Below are 17406 nucleotides of genomic sequence, written 5' to 3' on the forward strand. Positions count from 1 at the left end.
TCGTCGCCAGACCCACTGGCTCCAGGTCATCTACAAGTCCATGCTAGGTAAAGCTCCGCCTTATCTCAGTTCACTGGTCATGTCAACACCCACACCAGCTTACCATGACGATCCAGAAACTGTCCTCCACTTCAAAGAAGAACTGCCTGTTCTTCTGTGAGTGGAGGAATTAAGCAGCTTTTGTTTGACAGAAGGTTCTTAAATATAGCAATGATGGTGGTCAGGAAGACAATACACACAACTAACATAGATGTGAGATGTTGTATTTCCAGATGATCGATTTGTTTGTAGTTCTTGTGTACCTGGTAAACTGTACAATGGCCAACATTACGGATCTTCTCATTCTTCTCGACCTCACTGGGATGGTAGAATAAAATCTTCTCCTATAATGCGTAACAAGGAGACAGTTTCCACGAGGCACAGTATTTAAATGGAGACAACAAAGTTGGCAGATATTCACATTGTATCATTTATAGCAGCTAACTGTGTTTGAAGCTCATAGTGAAAACATGTGAAACACACACAGGAAATCAAAACCACCAAGTGGAGCTCACCTCTCCCTCCCATGGCCAAAATGAAGGATTATAGATGAAAAAACTGAGTAGAGATGAAGTGTACCGTTTCTCTTGCATTCGCAAAGTCATTCTTAGACTGCAACAGAGGAAGATGCTGATCAACTGTCTGTGACTGAACAGACTGAAAGATGTATCACTTGTTATCACAATGAGACCCTGGTTTTACCTGATCATCAGCATTTGTTTGGTTTGTGTCTTGACTTCCTCTGTTCTAGAGTGAATTGAGCCTTGTGGCTGCAGACAAAAATAATATCAGCTTTAAATTCTACACATCATTTCAGATTCAGAGAATCAGTGAGTGTGTCAGTTAATTTGGTCAGTTTACTTTAGACAGTAAATTGCATCAAAATCTCAATCTCGATCTCTTGACCCTGGGCTGAAAGATAGCTATGCATTTTCCAATCTGCACACCTTGACTGGGTTTGAAAAATCTCAAATCAAGTGGCTCTGAGGGGTGGCCAGTCCTCTTCTGGCTGTGCTGGGTTGAGATTATAACAGACATTCAATCTTCTCGGTGTAACAGTTGGGATAATGGGGCAATTCGGGGAACAACGCATTTCTCATTCCTGGATTGAGGTACATTTACTGAGCCATATCTCACGGCGGTTCCATGGTGTCTTAATGTAAACAGGAAGCCTGTTCGACCCCAGTGCAGCTGTAAGCAAGCGTAGGGTCGGAAAACAATTCTGGCTAGGGTTAGCGAAAATGCTCTCCTAACCTGCTACAAAAGTCACTCGTATTTAGGTGCCGTGTTTTTAGGGAGTCCCTAGCGCTCAACCTCTAGGCGACATTCTGCCTTCTCCCTACAGTTCTCAGTCATTAAATTCTCCCACGACTGGCTTATGTGAACTACAATCCAGACGTTGCATTTTAATGTTTAGAAATGTCAATAATCGCTTGGGGTACAGCTTTCAAAACATACGGCCCTTATCTTTCATTAACAAGAAAGAATCCTTCCAATAAAAAATATACACTTACTGTAGCAGTTTTGCACAGATCCATACAACTATGGGTGTCTCCATCCGATGAAACTACACTTCCCGAGTTAAGTTTAAACACAGGTGTTCGCCTCTTGTTTTCAGTCTGTCTTCGGCAAACAAGTGCTGTAACGTGGAGATATGGCCGTGTTGGAAAAGTAACTCCAACTTTATCAAGGAGTGTATCAATTTAACCTTTGTATTATTAATAATAATATTATTTCTAGCTGATATGAAAGATAAGGGACAGATCTAAATGTACTAGGGGGAGGGGTGGTCCAAAATAGGAGAGGGTTGTCAAACTTTTGGGGGGGGGGGGGGCACATGGGAAGGTAATGCATTTTTCCCAAGATTTACGTTCGCTCTTCTGCTCGTATTTTCCCAATAAACAATGGCTGGACTTTTGATATTACCCTAATTAAGTTTAGAAACATTTGTAAAGGTTTGATATGATGTGGCTATTATTAAGCTTTAGCTACAGCAGACCTATGATATGAAGGTAGGGAGGCACTCCAACTGAATCTGACCGTTGAACTTGAGGTGAGGAAGACTGTTTCAGGCCTACCAGAGTTATGATGCTTATCTTTATACAAAATATTCAGATTTTACAAATTACCCTCCTTCTGTACATCTGTATAGCAGACGCAGTAGCATTCTTACATAAAGAAATGCATGTCGGTGTCTCTGGGGTTAGGCCTAAGTTTCTATTCCTTTATATAGGCTACATATACAAAAGTATATGGACACCCCTTCAAAGTAGTGGATTTGTCTATTTCAACCACACCCGTTGCTGACAAGTGTATAAAATCAAGCACACGGCCATGCAATCTTCATAGACAAACATTGGCAGTAGAATGGCCTTACTGAAGTGCTCAGTGACTTTGAACGTGGCTCTGTCATAGGATGCCACCTTTCCAACAAGTCAATTCGTCAAATTTCTGCCCTGCTAGAGTTGCCCCCGGTCAACTGTAAGTGCTGTTATTGTGAAGTGGAAACACATCGGAGCAACAACGGCTCAGCCGCAAAGTGGTAGACCACACAAGTTCACAAAACAGGACCGCCGAGTGCTGAAAAGCCTAGCACGTAAAAATCCTCAGTTGTAACACTCACTACCGAGTTTCAAACTGCCTCTGGAAGCAACGTCAGCCCAAAAACTGATTCATGAAAGCTTCATGAAATTTGTTTCCATGGCCGAGCAGCCGCACACAAGCCTAAGATCACCATGTGCAATGCCAAGCGCCGGCTGGAGTGGTGTAAAGTTCGCCGCCATTGGACTCTGGAGCAGTGGAAACGCGTTCTCTGGAGTGATGAATCACACTTCACCATCTGGCAGTCCAACGGACGAAACTGGGTTTGGCGGTTGGCAGGAGAACGCTACCTGCCCCAATGCATAGTTCCAACTGTAAAGTTTTGGTGGAGGAGCAATAATGGTCTGGGGCTAGGCCCCTTAGTTTCAGTGAAGGGAAATCTTAACGCTACAGCATACAATGACATTCTAGACAATTCTGTGCTTCCAATACATGCATACTTTTGTTAATACATGAACATTATACAGTGGACACCTAAGCCTATAGGCCTTTGCATGCAATGCACTGATACATTTAGTGCTCAAATCACTGACAGCTGAACCATGAGGTGGGCAATTATTGTTTTAGGATAGTATTTACATTAACATTTGTGTAATTTAGCAGATGATGTTATGTAGAGCGACTTAAATTAGTGAGTGCATACATTTTCAAACTGGTCCCACAACTTTGGCATTGCAAGCACCATGCTCTACCAACTGAGCCACATAGTAGCCTAAAACAGGCTATAAAGTTTTGTATATGCTACACATCGAAACACAAGAAATTGTGTTTTTGAAATTTGTTATAGGCTGTTTTTAAGAACACATAAATTAGGCTCATTTGGCCAACATCCCTCGTTTGATGTCACTGGCTGCGACAGGTTGGATGTGAATGCATATGGATGTCCATAAAATGTCTCAAATGTTTGGTCAATTATAATCTTCCCTGTTATGTTGTCTGGTGCCAAATTTTCCTAAATTAAACTCTGAAATGGCATATTGTTTTTACGAAGATTTTAGAATATTCACATGAAAATTAGTTGCAAACTGGATGGAAACCTAGCTATAGGTGTCAGTTTGATTATGCCTCCACATCATGGTTTACCAACAACCCCAATCATCTAAAGTATAAGCTACCAGCCAAACAAGCTTGTAAGAATTTGACTTAAACTCCCCCCTCATACTGATCTGGAGGTTGAGCAGTTTTCCATCTTTATAGCCCCAATGTGTATTTATCTATGTAATTGTATATGTATTTATGTGGAAAAAAATAGGGACCACAATGGAAATAAGTCTCTGACTTGAATGTGCAATCCCAGGTCACTTGTTTTTGTGTATACTTGTGTTTTTTTAACTGACAAATAAAATCAATCAATCTAAACTGTGCCGCGACCAAATGATGAAGGGAAAGAGATGGGTTACAAAACGCCAAAAAGTTTTAATGGCATTCAGAGATTGCCAAGATTTCGATACAAGGTAATGATACAATGATATTGAAGTGCCCGAAGTCGGTATGCTTTGTTTATTGGTTGTGTGGTGCATTGGCCAACAATCCTGTTGGTGGAAAATCTGTTGCATATATTTTATATAATTATAAATAGTAAATAATAATAATAATAATATAAATAATTAAAATCAGATTTCCCCCAAGCTGATCATTGTCTGCAGCCGACTATGATCATAGCGTAATGAAACAAACATGGAGAGTTAGCTTGTCAGTGCTGCTCGGGGAACCCTCAACCTTCTAGCCCTCTGTGGCATCGACTGTGCCAAAAAAGCATGTTGAAGTGGCAATGTCGACATCCATGTTTATGAACACAGGGTCACTACAGTTATTGTTCTTTGTGGTTGTAAACATTATTTTGAGTTAATTCTATGAGGGGGGAGGGTGTTCAATTTATTTTACAGTACAATGGGAGGTTCATGTGAAAATTATTTTTGCCAGGGGCACTCTACAAAAGTCAGACAATTTTCTAATTATGCATTCATGTTTAGTGAGTCCGCCAGATCAGAGGCAGTAGGGATGACCAGGGATGTTCTCTGTTTAGTGAGTCCTCCAGATCAGATGCAGTAGGGATGACCAGGGATGTTCTCTGTTTAGTGAGTCCACCAGATCAGATGCAGTAGGGATGACCAGGGATGTTCTATGTTTAGTGAGTCCACCAGATCAGATGCAGTAGGGATGACCAGGGATGTTCTCTGTTTAGTGAGTCCTCCAGATCAGATGCAGTAGGGATGACCAGGGATGTTCTCTGTTTAGTGAGTCCTCCAGATCAGAGGCAGTAGGGATGACCAGGGATGTTCTCTTGATAAGTGTGTGAATTGGATGATTTTCCTGTCCTGCTAAGCATTCAAAATGTAATGAGTACTTTTGGGTGTCAGGGAAAATGTATGGAGTAAAAAAGTACATAATTTTCTTCAGGAATGTCTGGGGGCTGTGCTTTGGCAAAGTGGGTGGGGTTATATCCTGCCTGTTTGGCCCTGTCCAGGGGTATCATCGGACAGGGTCACAGTGTCTCCCGACCCCTCCTGTCTCAGCCTCCAGTATTTATGATGCAATAGTTTGTGTTGGGGGGCTAGGGTCAGTCTGTTATATCTGGAGTATTTCTCCTGTCTTATCCGGTGTCCTGGGTGAATTGAAGTATGCTCCCTCTAATTCTCTCTCTCCTTCCCAGAGGACCTGAGCCCTGGGACCATGCCTTAGGACTACCTGGCCTGATGACTCCTTGCTGTCCCCAGTCCACCTGGTCGTGCTACTGCTCTAGTTTCAACTGTTCTGCCTGCACCTTTGGAACCCTAACCTGTTCACTGGAAGTGTTACCTTGTCCCAGACCTGCTGTTTTTGACTCTCTCTCTCCCGCATCTGCTGTCTCTAACTCTGAATGCTTGGCTATGAAAAGCCAACTGACATTTACTCATGAGGTGCTGACCTGTTGCACCCTCTACAACCACTGTGATTATTATTTGACCCTGTTGGTCATCTATGAATGTTTGAACATCTTGGCCATTTACTGTTATAACCTCAACCCGGCACAGCCAGAAGAGCACTGGCCACACCTCAGAGCCTGGTTTCTTCCTAGGTTCCTGCCTTTCTAGGGAGTTTTTTCTAGCCACCATGCTTCTACATCTGCATTGCTTGCTGTTTGGGGTTTTAGGCTGGGTTTCTTTATGACATTGGCTGATGTAAAAAGGGCTTTATAAATACATGTGATTGATTAAAGTACAGATACCCCCAAAAAACGACTTCAGTAATATTTAAGTATTTCTACTAAAGTACTTTACACCACTGCCCCTCCCCCAGTAAATGTCAATCTGTCTCTAAAATGCTTAGTTTATGTGTTAATGTTCAGATTGAGCGTCGGTGTTCTTAACAAAACACCCTGTACAGAAGAAGCCTTCATCCAATCACTCTTTTGTGTAATGGAACTGAGAGTTTTGATCAAGGGCTAGGGATTCCACATCGGCCTAGCCAGGTGAGCACAACGGGGAATATTTTGCCATCTGACAAGACACATGTGATACAAAGCAATCGAACTAGCTAAGTTTATACATTTAAAAAGCTAAATTGTTAAATATAGAAAGCAGTTAGGTGGTCAATTTGTATGCTGGTTGCACTGCAGCAGCGCCAACAATCCGCTACACTGTGTTGTTTTCGCAGCGATCTGGGGAAACTAATTCTGAACCACAGATGAATTTGACAATTTAACACAACGAAACGACTTACCTTGGTTCCACAACAGAAGTTCCTGTAATGCCCTTGCCTTTCCAGGCTGTGCATAAATGAGGCCTATATACTAATACAATGTTGAAGGAGAACATTAAGAACATTAATTGGTCTTGATGATCATGGATTGGTCTTTGTTTATTAAAAATGGTTGATGGAACAATTAAACAAGTGACAGGCAATTGACAACTGTCAAATTCAATCATGTCATTATTGTATGATGTTGATACTACAGTTGGGATAAATTATCAGTAATAATGTAATATGCGAACTTGCCATAGAGATCCTATTAAATTACAAGTGGGACGAAAATGGCAGCCATATTGGTCAGGGAGAAATCCGAACCAGTCTAATTGAAATTAATGGCAATAGATGCATAATCCTGATTTTACTTATGTAAGAGAATAAAAGTAAGGCATGTGATATCAGAAATCTTGTAATCAAATTATTGTCAACCTAAAATATTGTCATATAAATATAAATACAGTTTATATGGGTTTTATACCAATTGTCTGTATATATTGCCTCTAAACTATTGCCTCTAAACATACCATAAATGTCTAAATTTTTGTTTTCTTGGAAAGCTGTGAGTGCTATTGTATTAAACAATATCAGTACTTTAAAAACGTGTCTAATTCCTATCATCAACTGATTTGTCCAGTGTACAGAATGGCTTTGGATTGAGTGCATTGTTGGAATGTTGCCATATTGGTAGTTAACTTGAAAAATCTATGGAATCGTTCCTCTAAAACTGGCTGGCTAGCTAACAAACATACAGTATAGATATTTTTCTAATTAATTATTTTACACAATATCTTATCACAGTGCTGGCAAACCAACTCCCTGACAAAAAGGGCTGACCTTTAGACCAGGTGCATGGACATTATATTATTCTAATTCCTATTTCTATGGAACTGGACATTTTTCTGTCTCTTCACTTTAAGTTAGATTCATTCAACAGAAACCTAAGAGGGGTAGTCTTTCCAATGAGACATTGAGAGGCCTTAACCTGCACCCTGTGTCACCTCCATTTGCTTTAAATCTTTAACACTCTTATTCCAGACCTATTCCTGGATAAACAATGAGAAACATCCAATTTTTTAATTATTGAAATTTCTATCAACCACAAAATACGGTTTCCCATTGTTCTGAAGAATAAACAATGTTATTTTCAGTGAACTATTCATATATTATTCATCACCTAATTATCAAATATTAAAACAAAGATATCAAAACAAATCTTGTAAATGTAATGGAATAATCTTATGCTCAGTGTTGACCATTAACCTTTATGACCCCATGACAGAATTTCCTATGGTGGTTGGTTATTGTGCCCTCTTCTATTCAGCTAAACACACACACAGACATACTTAATGCGGTGTAACGGACACAAGTGTTACCCGATATAGCCTGAGAGATAGACTGGTGTCGATTAAGGTCATAGCTCACTTTTACTAGCTACTTAAGCACTGAGGAAAATATAACAGAACAGCTCCCTTTACACTTGATTGTCAGAAACAGCAGGCAAGGATTTCCCTTACTCCTTCAACAGTTGTCTGAATGGGCACCTCAATGGCATCTTGTTTTCTGTTTCATGTGCAGTAGGTCAATGTATATGTGGGTTGATGCTGGGCTAGCAATGACGCTAACCACTGTAATGACCTGTGAGCTTTACCCAACTAAGACAGACCACTGTGTCATACAAGCTGTAGTGTATTCATATTGTGATTTGGATGGACAGAACGGTGTTACATAATGTTACAACTAACATAGCAGCTCTTTACATTTTAGGCAACACTACGTAACATAAAGTAATAGTGCATTAAATTGATTTCCAGTGTGGATTAGCCCAAAAGCTATGTTAAATCCATTACAGGACAATAGGATAATGCACTCTCTCTCGAGGGATAAGTGTAACATACAACGCTTCCTTACATGGCATCTGTTGTATGGTTACGATACAGTCATTTAACAGATGTAAATGTTCAGGAGTTGTGTTTGAAATGTTCAGGAGTTGTGTTTGGAAAAAAAAGCAATGCAATTCACCCACAATAAGTTACAATGTGTTTATTCATTTCTTTGATAGACAATGTGGTGTGCATTGGAAGGAAACATGGAGCAACACAGCTATACAACCTTCTAGAACTTAATCAAAAGGCAAAAAAAATGGTCTCATGGATTCAAAATGTAATTGAATCGAGAGGGGCTCTGACAAAAATCAAACTTGAAGGGTACAATTCAAGCAGGACAGAGAAAATCAAATTTCCAGGAATGGAGGCTGCTGTAGGCTTGAGGAAGTAGACTGGAGGCTGGAAGCTGGAGGAAGGAGAGGAGAACGAACACCTGCTGCTCTCTCTGCGCCCATGGATCTCTCAGGACTGGACCATGATCAGGAATTCTGTGGCGGGAGAGAAACCATAGACTTAGAATGCAAAAACATTGTGAGATTAGTTCTAATTCTGGATAAGAACAAGAACATTCTGAGATTAGATCAGAGCAGTACTCCGCAAGCGTTGGTTATTTATGTAATCACTTCAATAAACAGCCCATAGAATTAAGAATTGGAATACTAGAATGAAGTATGAAGTACAGTATGAAGATAGGCAGAAACTGCTTCTCCAATAGAAATCCCCAATCACACTTTTAGGCAATGTCATGGCGACGTTGGCTAGCTAAACTCATGTGCAGAAACATGTCATTGGGTCTAACAGTCGTCTCATGCCGAAATGCACATGTGCAGGCCTTCAAATCCTTCGAATATAAAGTTGTATTTGATGAAAACGAAAACATGTTAGTTTGTCACTTTCACAAGGTGGGAGTAAAAATATGCTCAACTACACTGAGCAAAAATCTAAACACAACACGCAACAATTTAAAAGATTTTGCTGAGTTACAGTTCATATAAGGAAATCAGTTAATTGAAATAAATTCATTAGGCACTAACCTATGGATTTCACATGACCGGGAAAACAGATATGCATCTCTTGGTCACATATACCTTAAAAAAATGTAGGGCCGTGGATTTTTTTGGTCGACACCGACGCTCAATCGACATTTAGGAAGTAGAGAAAATAGAAACGACAATTGCCTGCTACAGTACGTTTCCATTTAATTATCTTGTGTCAATAAAAAACAGTTTGACGTAATGACGTCACACCTAAAAAAAGATGTGTTGAATAAAAATTTAGTGGTTGAAATGTTTCCAGTGGTGGAAACAGTTGAAAGTTACTCAAGTAAAAGTTAAAGTCACCCAGTAAAATGCTACTTGAGTAAAAGTCTAAAAGTATTTGGTTCTAAATATACTTAAGTATCAAAAGTAAATGTAATTTATCAAATATACTTACGTATTACAAGTAAAAGTACAATTATAAATAATTTCAAATTATTTATATTAAGCAAAGCAGATGGCACTACAGATGACCACGTGTTCTCCTGATAAGTGTGTGAATTGGACCATTTTCCTGTCCTGCTAAGCATAAAAAATGTAACGAGTACTTTTTTACTACATTATTTTCTTTAGGAATGTAGTGAAGTAAAAGTTGTCAAAGAAATGTATAGTAAAGTATAGATACCCCAAAAAATACTAAAAAAGTGCTTTACACCAATGAGTGTGAAGTGGAGCTTCATAGTTACATTCCGTGCCCCACCTTCAAATGTACTCGGCAAACATCACATAATTTCCGTCATAATTTGTGGCAAATAAAGACAGTCAGAAAAAATAAAAACCCACTCCTGTCCAACAGGTAAAAATGTTGACCATCTTTAGAAAATGTCTCCAATATCTGACGTTTCCATTACACATGTCGCAATGATTTTGATTAATGGAAGCCTTCTTATTGACTTCTCAAACCCCAAATCCCGGCCTGGTCTGCTTGGTCTGTTTTACAAGCTTTCCCATTAGTCTCTCAATGTTGTCGGGAATACTTATGTAAATAAAGTAATTCTGGTTTTTATTTTTAATACATTTGCAAAAATGTCTTAAAACCTGTTTTCACTTTGTCATTATGGGCTATTGTCTGTAGATTGATAAGGGGAAAAAATTATTGTATCCATTTTAGAATAAGGCTGCAACATAACAAAATGTGGAAAAAGTCAAGGTGTCTGAATAGTTTCGAATGCACTGTATCACATGCCTTACTTTTATTGGTGCATACCACCATACACATTCAGTGCCTTGCAAAAGTATTCACTCCTCTTCGCGTTTTTCCTATTTTGTTGCCTTACAGAGTCTGCAACACCACTAAGCAAGCGGCACATGAAGACCAAGGAGCTCTCCAAACAGGTCAGGGAAAAAGTTGTGGAAAATACAGATCAGGGTTGGGTTATAAAAAAATATCAGAAACTTTGAACATCCCACAGAGCACCATTAAATCCATTACTAAAAAATGAAAGAATATGGCACCACAACAAACATGCCAAGAGAGGGTATGGAAGAAGGTACTCTGGTCAGATGAGACGAAAATTGAGCTTTTTGGCCATCAAGGAAAGCGCTATGTATGGCGCAAACCCAACACCTCTCATCACCCCGAGAACACCATCCCCACAAAGAAACATGGTGGTGGCAGCATCATACTCTGGGGATGTTTTTCATCGGCAGGGACTGAGAAACTGGTCAGAATTGAAGGAATGATGGATGGTGCTAAATACAGGGAAATTATTGAGGGAAACCTGTTTCAGTCTTGCAGAGATTGAGACTGGGATGGAAGTTCACCTTCCAGCAGGACAATGACCCTAAGCATACTGCTGAAGCAACACTCGAGTGGTTTAAGGGGAAACATTTAAATGTCTTGGAATGGTCTAGTCAAAGCCCAGACCTCAATCCAATTGAGAATCTGTGCTATTACTTAAAGATTGCTGTACACAAGCGGAACCCATCAAACTTGAAGGAGCTGGAGCAGTTTTGCCTTGAAGAATGGGCAAAAATCCCAGTGGCTAGATGTGCCAAGCTTATGGAGACATACCCCAAGAGACTTGCAGCTGTAATTGCTGCAAAAGGTGGCTCTACAAAGTATTAACTAGGGGTGGGGGGGGGGGGGGGGGTGAATAGTTATGCACACTCAAGTTTTCAGTTTTGTGTGTTATTTCTTTTTTCATTTTTTTCATCTTCAAAGTGTTGTGTAAATCAAATTATACAATCCCCCCAAAAATCTATTTTAATTCCAGGTTGTAAGGCAACAAAATACGAAAAATGCCAAGGTGGTGAATAGTTTCGCATGCCACTGTACATAAGTATCTTTCACAGACTCAATTCGCCCCCATGTTCAAAAGATTTTGGATAAAGCATAACAACAAACCTTAGGTAATACAAACACCCAAACGCTTACAAAACCTTTTGGTTCATTATTCTATCAATAGAGGGAAAGTGGGAAAAAAGGACCAAAATTACCCTGAACCAAATTGTTGGTTTGTAACCAGAGAATAATGTTTAGGGTTGTCTGAATTGTCTGCTTTATTGGAATCAATGGAATAGACCCAAAAATGCAAACGTCACCCATCTGGCACTCCAGGTAGGCTCAATCAAACGCTAAAAGCATATGAAAGGTTTTGAATACCATTTAAAACCAAGGTCTGCTGGAAGCTGTGACTTATGGATCTCTGCTTGGCAAGAAGACCAACAGGGATTGCCATTAAGAGCAATTGAACTCCACAATCTGTTCTTGTCACCCTCAAAACACATGCTACTCTATACTCTACCAGGCCTGTCCCAAAGCCTTCCTAATGACCTGAAACATCTGCTGTCTGTAAAACCTACACTCTACCTATTCTATTCTGTCTATCCTGGGCTGACCCTTCAAAGCCATACATGTGTGTTGACAGTTGTCAGGGCAGATTACAACTCTAAAGAGCATAATGTTAATCTCATACTACAAAATACACACGGCCATACAATGCCATAAATATGAAGAGAGACCCGACCATCGGCATGCTTGGCTTAGATTCAATAGTATTCTGCCATACTGGACAGGATGGCAGAATACTAAGAAAGAACTTTAAACTATTTGATACAAGGAAATGCTAACAGCCTTACCAACTGGCTCATGATAATAACCCAGCCTGCAGGTGATTACAGAGAGCGACTCACCTTCTACTCCGATCTTGCCGTCGTTGTCATCATCAGCCGCAGACAGGAAGCCTTTGCACTCAGCGTCTGTCAGTGTCCGCGCCCCGGGAACAAACCGTTGCAGGAAGAACCTAGGGGAGTACACACACACATACATACACATACATACAATCAGAATACAAACACATATACAATCATTTTGTGAGCCTTACACATACAGTACCATGCATCTGTCACGTGCGCACACACACACAACTTGTTTTCCAGGACAGCCCTTCTGGCATAAAGGTTATTTGGCTCAATTTAAACAAGGATTGAAAGTAATATAGCTAAGTTATATAGCCAAAACATCAAATGATAAACTCTCTGGCACAATGTTCTGTCTGGTCTCTCTGCAGCTTTGTAACAATGTTCAGCCTGGTTTCTCGCCAGCTTTGTAAAAATGTTCCGCCTGGTCTCCTGCCAACTTCGTAACAATGTTCAGCCTGGTCTCTCTCCAGCTTTGTAAAAATGTTCAGCCTGGTCTCTAGCCAGCTTTATAACAATGCTCAGCCTGGTTTCTCTCCAGCTTTGTAAAAATGTTCAGCCTGGTCTCTCGCCAGCTTTGTAAAAATGTTCAGCCTGGTTTCTAGCCAGCTTCCTAACAAGTGTTTTTTATATGCATTGTCATAGAAGATGAGGGACAGTCAATTGAGTAAAATCTCTGCTATACTGCATCTGTCCATGAGCTCAACTGTACTTGGGTCATACAGTTGGTGTCCAAAATTCTGCTGGCTGGCACATTTATTTACTGTAGACAGCACATTATATAATGCAAATATAAAAATTATACTTGTTTTTTTACCCATGGATTTTATTAAGAAAAAGTAATAATGGTAGCCTTTCATTAAAATGACCGGGCAGTTGGATTGGACAATTTGATCTCATTGGCATTCGTTGCACTTGCAACAACAAAAATAGCTCATTGTATTAAATAATATTAAGTCTCCTGTCACACAGTATACATTTAGAAATGCTCTCTGTGGTTCTGATGGCTCAGCAGGTTGCTGCCGGCATAGTTAGTGGCCCTGTGTGGCTCAGGTTATAAGAGTGTGCTGCTGGCAAAATGCCAATGTCATGGGTTCAATTCCCACAGGAATCACATACGCTTAGTAAAAACTTAGAGGTTGACCGATTGTGATTTTTCAACGCCGATACCGATTATTGGAGGACCAAAAAAAGCCGATACCGATTGATCGGCCTTTATTTATTTATTTTTGTAATAATGACTGACTGAGCGGTGGTGCCTACCACCGCTCAGTCAGACTGCTCTATCAAATCATAGACATAGTTATAACATGATAACACACAGAAATACGAGTCTTAGGTCATTAATATGGTCGAATCCGGAAGCTATCATCTCGAAAACAAGACATTTATTCTTTCAGTGAAATACGGAACCGTTACGTATTTTATCTAACGGGTGGCATCCATCAGTCTAAATATGCCTGTTACATTGCACAACCTTCAATGTTATGTCATAATTACGTAAAATTCTGGCAAATTAGGCGGCCCAAACTGTTGCATATACACTGACTCTGCGTGCAATGAACGCAAGAGAAGTGACTCAATTTCACCTAGTTAATATTGCCTGCTAACCTGGATTTCTTTTAGCTAAATATGCAGGTTTAAAAATATCTACTTCTGTGTATTGATTTTAAGAAAGGCATTGATGTTCATGGTTATGTACACATTGGAGCAACAATACGCACCGCATCGATTATATGCAATGCAGGACACGCTAGATAAACTAGTAATATCATCAACCATGTGTAGTTAACTAGTGATTATGATTGATTGATTGTTTTTTATAAGATAAGTTTAATGCTAGCTAGCAATTTACCTTGGATTACTGCATTCTCATAAAAGGCAGTCTCCTCGTGGAGTGCAGGTGGTTAGAGCGTTGGACTAGTTAACTGTAAGGTTGCAAGATTGAATTCCCCGAGCTGACAAGGTCAAATCTGTCGTTCTGCCCCTGAACGAGGCAGTTAACCCACCATTCCTAGGCCGTCATTGAAAATAAGAATGTATTCTTAACTGACTTGCCTAGTTAAATGAAGATTAAATAAAGGTGTAAAAATAATAATAATAATAAATCGGCCAAATCGGTGTCCAAAAATACAGATTTACGAATGTTATGAAAACTTGAAATCAGCCTTAATTAATCGTCCATTCCGATTAATCAGTCGACCTCTAGTAAAAATGTATGGTATGTTTTCACTGTACTGTGAGTTGTTATGGATAAAAGCATCTGCTAATTGGCACAGTTGTAGTTTTGAATCCCCCCAGTGCGACATACAGCCAACTGAATGTATAACGATAAGTCACTTGAATAAAGGTGCCAGGAAAATGACCATGTAATTAAATAAATATGTCAGTAAAATGACCATGTAATTAAATAAAAGTTTCAGTAAAATGACCATGTAATTAAATAAAGGTGTCAGTAAAATGACCAAGTAATTAAATAAAGGTGTCAGTAAAATGACCATGTAATTAAATAAAAGTGTCAGTAAAATGACCATGTAATTAAATAAAGATGTCAGTAAAATGACCATGTAATTAAATAAATGTCAGTAAAATGACCAAGTAATTAAATAAAGCTGTCAGTAAAACGACTATGTTATTTGCATTCCTATATTATCATTACACAGGAAATTGATCACAAGTGTCCCTCCTTCTAAAGGATTACTCCAAATGTCATACTTGAGCTCTGACTCCTCGATGTAGCCACTGTTGTCGTCGTCAAGGATCTGGAAGACATCTTTGACTTCTTTGGGAGACTTGGAGGTCAGGCCACACAGCTGGAAAAACTTCTTGAAGCTGAAGGAGTCTGGGGCTGAATGGAGTAAGAGAGGACATATCAGAGGAGGCTGGTGAGGGGAGGACGGCTCATAATAATGAGCTGGAATGGAGTAAATTGAATGATATCAAACAAATGGAAACCAGGTGTTTGATACCATTCCATTAATTCCATTCCAGCCATTACTATGACCCATCCTTTTAAAGTGCCACCAGCCACCGCTGGAACCCATGCACCCATAAATGCACCAATGCATGCACACACAGATAGTAGACACACAGCATGTGAGTGCACACAAACACACACAAACATATACACACAGGTTAGAATTCAGGCAAGATTGACTTGCTGAGGAGCTTAGGTAGCGTGGCTGCAGTCCAGACTGGAAATGTCTCCCTTTATAGGCTGGCACACAGATACTCTTCCTAAACGGGTTCAGTCCTCTTCACCCCAGCACGTAGAGTAAACCGATCCTCAGGATGCTAAATTCTACTGCAATAGTTTGTGGACTACTGTCAGCCTACTACTGAGTAGGAAGCACTTCACCTAACAATAACTCCTACAGTACTTGATAACTGTCTGTTAGAATCTCACCATCTCTCTCATCTCTCTGTTTTCCTCTCATTCTCTCTCTCTCTCTCTCTCTCTCTTTCTCAATACTCTCTCCCTTTTCTCAGGTAGTCCTGCCTCCTGAAGTAAGACCTACCTTGGAACTCCTTAACGGCATTCTCAATATCCTCCGCGGAAAGGATAGAAGTGAGTGACATATTAATCCTGTAGGACAGAGGAACATCGAAAATGATTCACACACACACACCAGGGCTATTTAAACGGTCAAATCCAGTCTCTTCATTTTGAGAATATGAGTCAGTAATCCTGACTGCATTCATATTCCTTAATGAATGGAGAAAAGCAGCCGGATTACACAAGGGTGTACAGTAGGCTATGCCAATAATAATGCATTGATACAAAATTCATCAACTATGTAATGTTACAAATCAATTTCTTCAGAATCTTTCTCAAATGAATCAATCTTAAGTAACCAGAACCAACAACACTGCCATGAATTGAACAACACAACCGTTTAAACCTACCTATATGTCCCTTTCCCTCCCTCCCAGGTGATGACTTCTAAAAGTACAGTTTTAGTTCGTTCTGTCAGCTTCTTTCCTCTCCTTGCTCTGTTAATCTACATATGTCTATGTCCCTGGTCTGTCTGTTTTGTCATAATCTGGCTGCTGGATCTGATTCCTCTGATTTAGCCGATTTGAAATGATCTGGCAAAAAAGCAGTCGATGAACACGCAACAACACATCTGCATGCATATGCATAATGGCGTCTGCCAAATGGATTAGGAATAGTCTGGGCTATTTAGCGAAAACCTTTAAACCAAATTCCGTTAAAAACACAAATTCCCGAGAAAAATTACCTAAGAGAGGGTCAGCCAGGTAAATTAACCTGAAACTTCCTCCGTATCACCTGGGCCGCACTAGGCTACCTAAGCATATCTCGGTCGGCAAAGTTACAGCACGCACACGTCACACCAAAAACTCCAATAGTGTTTTATCCTGCTCACCGCTTTGATTGTCTCGCCTTGCCGGTGTCCAAAGCAGAGGATGTAAGGCTTTGTGGTGACTGATGTCAGCCGATGAGGACTTATATATGGACTGGATACACCGAGAATCAGCAATGCTTGAGTTACCTGTCCGTGTATCAAATTATCACAGCCAGGCCCCTCTCGAATTCCTTACCTAACTAATTAACCGTTAGCCTACTATTTATATCCGTCTTCACTGGCTGATGCGTGCAAATAGGCACTGGCAACTGTACCGCCCTTATACTATAGCAGCAAGTGTTTTACGCATCTCTCTCTCTCTCTTTCTCTCTTTCTCTCTCTCTCTCTCTCTCTCTCTCTCTCCCCCTCAAACTCGCGTGCACACACACACACACACACACACACACACACACACACACACACACACACACACACACCACGTATTGATATTCCCTATAGCAAGGTTCTCTATAGGCATTTCCCCAATGATTTTATTTGGTCCCCCAAGTTTTCTGTTCTTTAAAAAATATTCATTTTCGTTGTTGGACATAAAATCACCAGCTAATCAGCTGAAAGTGATTTTAATTTAGGAAATCTGTTCTCAAGTAT

General features: G+C 40.0%; 1 protein-coding gene across 2 annotated transcripts; it reads right to left on the reverse strand.

The window, feature by feature from the left end:
* Positions 1-8383: 8383 nt before the first annotated feature.
* Positions 8384-17139, reverse strand: LOC109899167 (parvalbumin, thymic CPV3-like). Of its 2 annotated transcripts, none has more exons than XM_020494224.2 (5): positions 16819-17139; positions 15949-16016; positions 15146-15278; positions 12425-12534; positions 8384-8740 (listed from the first exon to the last, which is right to left on the reverse strand). In XM_020494224.2, exons 2-5 carry the CDS (start codon positions 16007-16009, stop codon positions 8715-8717), a joined length of 330 nt encoding a protein of 109 aa, XP_020349813.1. In that variant the 5' UTR covers positions 16010-16016; positions 16819-17139; the 3' UTR covers positions 8384-8714. The 2 variants fall into 2 exon arrangements, with proteins under 2 accessions (XP_020349813.1, XP_031691135.1); XM_031835275.1 differs by lacking the exon at positions 16819-17139 and adding an exon at positions 16337-16721.
* Between the last annotated feature and the right edge of the window lie 267 nt (positions 17140-17406).

The sequence above is a fragment of the Oncorhynchus kisutch genome, linkage group LG11 (genome assembly GCF_002021735.2).
Source record: "Oncorhynchus kisutch isolate 150728-3 linkage group LG11, Okis_V2, whole genome shotgun sequence".
NCBI classification, from domain to species: Eukaryota; Metazoa; Chordata; class Actinopteri; order Salmoniformes; family Salmonidae; genus Oncorhynchus; species Oncorhynchus kisutch.